The sequence below is a fragment of the Heptranchias perlo genome, chromosome 1 (genome assembly GCF_035084215.1).
Source record: "Heptranchias perlo isolate sHepPer1 chromosome 1, sHepPer1.hap1, whole genome shotgun sequence".
Taxonomy (NCBI): domain Eukaryota; kingdom Metazoa; phylum Chordata; class Chondrichthyes; order Hexanchiformes; family Hexanchidae; genus Heptranchias; species Heptranchias perlo.
Genome location: NC_090325.1, coordinates 108301202 through 108309095, shown reverse-complemented (window position 1 = coordinate 108309095; position 7894 = coordinate 108301202). Strand labels below are relative to the sequence as shown.

At 39.2% G+C, this 7894-nt stretch overlaps 1 protein-coding gene across 5 annotated transcripts in view; it reads right to left on the bottom strand.

Annotated features, from left to right (window-relative positions):
* Positions 1-3937: 3937 nt before the first annotated feature.
* The window catches only part of ldb2a (LIM domain binding 2a), a 458572-nt gene continuing 454615 nt past the window's right edge, over positions 3938-7894 (bottom strand). For all 5 annotated transcript variants that reach the window (XM_067989459.1, XM_067989447.1, XM_067989451.1 and 2 more), the window contains one exon: positions 3938-4697. In XM_067989459.1, coding sequence (XP_067845560.1) covers positions 4467-4697 — 231 coding nt within the window. In that variant the 3' untranslated portion in view covers positions 3938-4466. The remainder of the gene's footprint in view (positions 4698-7894) is intronic.

Below are 7894 nucleotides of genomic sequence, written 5' to 3'. Positions count from 1 at the left end.
TTCACTGATGTAAATTTATATCTCTTGCTTCTACTTTCTTGGCTTATTTTGAAGTAATATTTTGTGTTAATCTTTTAATATTTTATATACCTGGTTGAGGTTGCCCTTAGCCACCTGCTTTATTGACTTTAGAACTCAAGACTCTTTAATCACAACTCCCTTTACACAGAAATACATAGAAGTTACCACACAGAAACAGGTCATTTGGCACAACCAATGAATGTCAGAGCAAATAGTTGCAATCACATTTACCCACACTGTTCCCATATCCCTTCAACCCCTTCTCCTTCATCCACGTATCCACTCTAATCTTGAATGTTGACAGTTTCTGCGTTAACCACTGACCCTGGAATTGAATGCCACAGCCTGGAAACTCTGTGTAAAGAAGTTTCTCCTGCCCTCGGTTCCAAATCTCTTACATTTAATCTTCTATCTATGGCCCCTCTTGATCCCTCAACGACTAATGCGGTCTCAGCATAGTGACGCTGGTATGGCTTCACTCTAGAATCGAGTAGGCTTTGACTCCAGATTTACAAGACACAAGATTAGTCTGAGTATGAAGTACAAACCATTTCAAATAAATGTACCCAATGTGTTCCATTTATTCTGCATATCTTTTCAACCAATGTAGAATTTACATTTCTAAGTGTTAAATTTCATTCCCCTTTGCCCAACCTAAATCGTTTTTCAAATGTACTTCTGTGTCTGTACTGCTCTTCCTACTTTAGCTTGTCCCAAGTTTGACAAGCTTACATTTCCTTTCAGTATGCAGCTCATTTCTATGGACCAGAAGCACTGACCCGTGCAGGACTCCATTCAACACCTCCTCCTATCTGACATTACATTTCTCATAGGTATTATATATTTCCTATTTTTGACCAATTTCTTATCCAGTTCCATTTTGTACCCTGGATGCCCTTAGGTTTTAGTTTTAATTAGAAGTCTTTCACGTGGAGCTTTGTCAAAATCTTTATAAAAGTCCTAATAAACTACAACAGTAAGTTTCACTTTCTAAATTGTATCAGTGACATTCTCAAAGAAGTCAGGCAGCATTTTCTTTTAAATCCATACTGGCTGTTATTAAGTTATTGCTGTACAACTACTCTTGAAGAGTTTCCATTATTTTATCTGTTATTGATATTATGTTGTAGTTGCCAAGTTATATTTGTCGCTTTTTCAAATTTTGGTTATTATGTTTTGCCTTCTTCTGGCCTTGTGGAAGGGCCAGCCAGCAGCTGGGATGTAGCAGGAGGAGGACTTGACCTGTCAGGGTGATGACCTATTCGTCCCTGTCAGAGGACTGAGAAGAAACAACTAAAGGACAGCAGCAGCCAACCAGCACAGACAGCAAGGTGCTGGCAGTAATGGCAGGGGCTTCTCAAGACCCAGCAGAAACAGGGCAATCGCCACAGGCCAATCACGGAGTCCCCATTGAGGAGCAGCAATATGCTACCACCACACTTGCTCCTGCTACTGAAGTGGCATTAGGAGGAGCAGGAGATTAAGTAGTAGACAACACACACCCTACACTATCACCATGGAAGCAAACACTGATACAGGAACAAAGGTGGAGTAAAGAAATAAACTGGAGACATCGTCCGTGGAATGTTAATGGATGATTTTTTGAACAGCAGGTACATCTGGTATTGATATTGGTGGCCAAAATGTATGAATGGTAGTGAAGGTGGGGGGAACGCCAGCTTGTTGGTATGGGCAATTGGAGTATCAAGAGGATCATAGAACTGTTCATGTAGAGGCTTAAAGGCTATGTTTAACTGAAAATCCAATCAAACAGTCCTTGAGGCATAAATTTGCCTGGCCAGTCTTCAGCCTCACCCAGTTCTTTCTTCTTTTTCCTCCACTGCAGCTGAAAATATAGGTCCATTTTGCAGCTCCTCTGGGTGTAAGTGTTGCCCCTCTGCAAATGGTGAAATTATGCAGCGCACAGCAGACACTGATGCTGTTCAACACTTTCTCAGGGCTGTAGAACAGGACACCATCTGCTCTGCCCAGACATTGGAAACACTGGTTCAACATGACGATCACATATTCCACCAGAATTCAGGTAGAAGCATGAGCCTCATTGCAGTTTCTCATTGTCTCAGTATGAGGGTTCCTCACTGGTGTTAATAGCCAGAGTAGCATTTGCCTGAGCAACCCTGCATCCAGCCTTTAAATAGTGGTGACAATGTGGACTGTCACAAAATAAAAATTTGTGGGTATGCCAGGGTATCTTTCAATCAACTGCATTATTCTGTTCTCGTGGTCCAAGACCAGCTGAACGTTGATGGAATAGAATCCTTTATGATTCATTTATGCCTCAGGGTTGTTGTAAAGCGCCCTGATGGCCTCATGGGTGCCATCAATGAGGCCTTGAACTTTTGGGAACCTTGCTACCTGGTAGAAGTGCTGCACTCTGTCAACTCAATATAAATTTTAGAAAACTGAAGGATAAACCAAAGTAACTAAATATAAAATATTAATGAAAGATATCTCAACTGAAGAAAATGGAACACTTTAAAAAATCTAACTTAAAAAAAGTCCTTAGGCTGTGGGTGATACTGGCAAGACCACATTTACTGCCTATGCCTAGTTGCCCTGAGAAGGTGGCGACGGGCCTTTTCCTTGAACTGCTGCAGTCCTTGTGATGATGGTGCTCCCACAAAGGTGCTTGGTAGGGAATTCCAGTGTCGTAACCCAGCGACGACGAAGGTAACTGTGATATATGCCCAAGTCACTATGGTATGTGACTTGGAAGCTGATGGTGTTCCGACAACTTGCTGCATCGTGTCCTTCTCGGGGTTGGAGGTCACACGGGAGAGAAGTGCTGTCGAAGTAACCTGGGTGAGTTGCCATTTGACACAAACATCTGACTAGATTCTAACAGTAATAAACTTGCAAAATGTGAAACAAAAAGAAAGACTTGCATTTACAAAGTGCCTTTCACGACCTCGGGATGTCCCCAAGCACTTTACAGCCAATGAAGTACTTTTGGATGTAGTCACTGTTGTAATGTAGGAATCGCGGCAGCCAATTTGCGCACAGCAAGGTCCGACAAACAGCAATGCGTTAATGACCAGATCATTTTTTTTTAGGCGTTGGTTGAGGGATAAATATTGGCCAGGAGAACTCCCCTGCTCTTCTTCGAAATAGTGCCATGGGATCTTTTACATCCACCTGACAGGGCAGATGAGGCCTCGGTTTAACGTCTCATCCGAAAGATAGCACCTCTGACAGTGCAGCACTCCCTCAGTACTGCACTGCCAAAGGACACAAAACAAGTGTGTCAAACCTCCAAAAATGCCGCTTCAGACACCTTTCCTTCTCCACACATCAACACTATCAAAATCAAGATTCATTGCACTCTGTCCTACTCAGGTTTTTTTTTCTGAATCTGTGGAGCTCCTTACCTGTCTCATTCTTCAAATTCCTACAAACTATTGGCTTTTAAAGTCCAAGGTTGGTGTCACCTACTTGTTGATTCTCTCATCTCCCACTGTCCTATAGGCCCTGGACTTTCAAGTAGGTTTCTCAATTTAAATGAAATGTAACCAAGCATGTAACAGAATTGTATTGGCCAATATGGTCCTCTTTTCTTCAGCAGCTTGGAAAGATTATGTGCCACAAGTAGTAGAATGTTACTTACAAAATATGAAGCATTTGTGTTTCCTTAAGTTGATAGCATCCAATTCATTATGTGTGCTGCTTTTTTTTAAGCTTTACATGAAGAGTTAGATTCTAAGAGTTCAGATACTGGATGTTCAGGTCATCATTATATATATCTCGCATTTGTGCAACACCTATCAATAAGTTACACATATTACAAAGGAAAAAAAAGTGTCAGTTTACCAATACATTATAATTTTTCTGCACAAATCCTGTACCAGATTTAGTGGAAAATTTGACAACAGTGATTAACCACTGTCAGACATGTGCATTCATGTTACCACTGTTTATTGGCACACTTAATTAATGGCAAAGCATACATAAAATACATCCGTATAATGACACAAAGACTCATTTCTAAGTTTCACATATTGTGCTGAACATTTATGTGAATGAAATAGTTTCTGCTCTAAATTATCTGTTAGTCCCCTTACAAAAAGCTTACATAAATACACAAGCAAAAAATTGGACCAGCAAAGGTTCCTGCAAGACCTGAATATAAATGATAATCACTACCAGAGTTCCATGATAGCAACTGTTCAAACTTAGGAACAATTCAAAGAAACCACAAACCTGTCATACTAAGATGCCCACAAAATATAATGGATTGCATGGCTTATAATACCAGCTGTTTTTTTAAAGCTTTAAATATGAACTCACTAAATCAAAGTAGAGGTCTTAATTTTTCAATACTGCTGAATGCAGACATTTTCAAACAAGAAACTTTCAGGTGCAGCTTGGAGAAAGAAGTGAAAAAAAAAGCACAAAATTTTATAATAAAAAGAGTGATATGTTCCTGTTTATTGAGAGGTTTGTGGTGTGGGATTTTCTGATTTACTCTCCTGACTCGACTGGGCTTTGCTGTTCCAGGGGCTCTTACTTCCCAGTGCAGGAGAGTTATTGAAATCTTCCTCGTCATCAATGCCATTTGCTGCATCATACTGCGTATTCTCTAATCGAGTGATCAGTCGCTCGTCCTCATCCCCGAACTCTCCGCCCATCAGTGTAGGTTCACCCACCACCATAACGTCCTATAACAGGAACAGACAGTCATGTGATAAAACACTGCAGAGATTTTGTTGGAAAACCCCAAACTGTAGTGCATTCACAGGAATGCGGATGAGTTTGGTGAAGATGTACCATAATGGATTTAACTGACTCGTCAAGAATAACCATTATGTTTTATTTATCCAACTGTTCTCAATTTGGCAACATGAAATGCAAAACTCAAATCTGTCAGCCAATTATTCTATTTACAATTTGGCAAGACTGTCTATTTTGTGTGAAGTTCATTACTGCTATTCTATCAAATGTTAAACAATCAGACACAACAGCTTCTAATCTCTAAAATGTTAAGCATATTTTAACCTATTGCCCCCATAGGTAGAACTAAAATTTGATTTCGTCCTGCAAGAAGCAAAAGTACTGTGCAGTGGCCACTAGATGGTGCCTTTGTGCTGTTTATAATATATTGTAACGTTATAATGTAAGAAAAAGATCATTGAGATCATAGAGAACAAATGCTGAACAAATATAGAACACATACCATTTGCGATTTACCAGGTCTAATATCAGTTGATAGTGTATCTTCCATATATCACCATTACCCAGTGTGTATCCTCTTTATCCATGTGCTAATCTCAAACTTTCTAGAGTAGGACTACATGTAATCTGAGCAATTCTCAGCAGAGCCGTGGACCACAATGCTTCTCATCCTCATTAAAAACACATATATTGATAATCCTTAAGCACAAACATTTAAAGGACATTCTGCTGATTACTGCATTTTGATTACTATTTTCACAAGCAACGTGACTGCCACTCATGAGCAGCAAAGCCATTCATTTGTTAAAGTGAAAATTTTATGATTTAAAAACAAAGGCAGGAAAAGGTAGCATACAATTTGATGACATATGTACTTGCTTCAGAACTGTGGGACTACACAGTATTATATGAAGAGTAGTTAGGTGGAAACTGTGTAACATGTCTGAAACATGAAGGTTTCCATCCCAAAATGATGGTTTTTCAGTTCATTTCTATGAGGGAGTACAAAAGAAGGGGAAATTTCAATTGCATTTCCACATGGAATTGTTTGGAGTCTATTTAAACAAACTTCAAATTTGATCTCACAGAATAAATGTGACTTTTTATTGTGTAAGTTCTCAGTATAAAAGTGCCCTACTTATAGGCTGTCAGAGTAATGTCTCTTCATTTAACGACATTGTTTCATAGAATTACATAGAATGTACAGCACAGAAACAGGCCATTTGGCACAACAGGTCTATGCCGGTGTTTATGCTCCATGCGAGCCACCCCCCACCCTTCTTCATCTAACCCCATCAACATATCCTTCTATTCCTTTCTCTCTAACGTGTTTATCTAGCTTCCCCTTAATTAATCTATGCTAGTCGCCACAACTACTCCTTGTGGTAGCGAGTTCCACATTCTGACCACTCTCCTGAATTCCTTACTGGATTTATTACCGACTACCTTATATTTACGGCCCCTAGATCTGGTCTCCCCCGCAAGTGGAAACATCTTCTCTATGTCTACCCTATCAAACCCTTTCATAATCTTAAAGACCTCTATCAGGTTACCCATCAGTCTTCTCTTTTCTAGAGAAAAGAGTACCAGCCTGTTCAATCTTTCCTGATAGGTATAACCTCTCAATTCTGGTATCATCCTAGTAAATCATTTTTACACCTTCTCCAATGTCTCTGTATCCTTTTTATAATATGGAGACCAGAAATGTTCACAGTACTCCAAGTGTGGTCCAACCAAGGGACTATACAAGTTTAACGTAACTTCTCTGTTTTTCAATTCTATCCCTCTAGAAATGATGCCCAGTGCTTAGTTTGCTTTTTTTTAAAAATGGTCTTAGTAACCTACGTCGCTACTTTGTGTATCTGCACCACCAGATCCCTCTGCTCCTCTACCCCATTTAGACTCTTATTTTCCAAGGAATATGTGGAGTATTCTTCCTACCAAAATGTACCATCTCACACTTATCTATATTGAAATTCATTTGCCAATTACACACCCATTCTATAAGCTTATTAATGCCTTCCTATATTTTGTCGCCATCCTCCTCAGTATTAACAATACCCATCAATTTGGTGTCGTCTGCAAATTTTGAAATTGTATTTCTGATTCCCGAGTCCAAATTGTTTATGGCAAACAACAGTGGTCCCAGGACTGATCCTTGAGGAACACCATTTCCCACCTTTTGCCAGTCTGAGTAACTACCTTTAACCCCTACTCTCTGTTTTCTGTTTTGTAGCCAGCTTGCTATCCATGCGGCTAATTGTCCCCTCACTCCACCTTAGTCATGAGTCTACTATGTGGTACCTTATCAAAGGCCTTTTGAAAATCTAAATATATTACATCTACTACATTACCCTTGTCTACCCTTTCTGTTGCTTCTTCAAAGAATTCAATAAGATTGGTCAAGCATGGCCTTCCCTTTTGAAATCTGTGCTTAATATTCTTTAATATATTTTCAGTTTCTAGATGTCTCTCTCTATTACATGTTTGAGTATGGATTCCATTATCTTTCCTACCACCAACGTTAAGCTAACTGGTCTATAGTTCCCTGGACTTGTTCTGTCTCCCTTTTAAAATATAGGAATAACATTAGCTGTCCGCCAGTCCTCTGGTACTAGTCCCTTTTATATATATGTAATAGTCCTTCCGCTATCTCCTCCCTAACTTCTTTTAGTAGATACAATCCATCTGGACCAGAGGTTTTATCCTCACTAAGTTTGATTAGTTTATCAATTATTTTCCCCTTTCTATATTAAATGTATTTATATCTTTTTTGATCTCTTCTAATGTCATGCACACCTTGTTAGTCTTCCTGGTAATTATTTAATATTTCTGCCATTTCGCTGTCATTACCTGTGAGTTTATCATGTGTATCTCTTCATGGCCCTATCCCTATCCTGATTTTTCTTGTTATTTATGCGTCTGTAGAATACTTCATTATTTCTTTTTACATTCCTTGATAATTTAATTTTGTAGTTTCTCTTTGCCTTCCGAATTGTTTTTTTTTTACTTCTTTCCTGACCTTTTCATATTCCCTTTTGTCATCCTCTCCTTTGTTGTCTATGTACTTAGTGTATGCCTTTCTCTTGGTCACGTCTATTACCACCACTATGGTGTAGCTAATATAATCTGCTTTGTCACTGACAGGAAGTGGGAGGACAATACTCACCCAACAGTTTGTCTG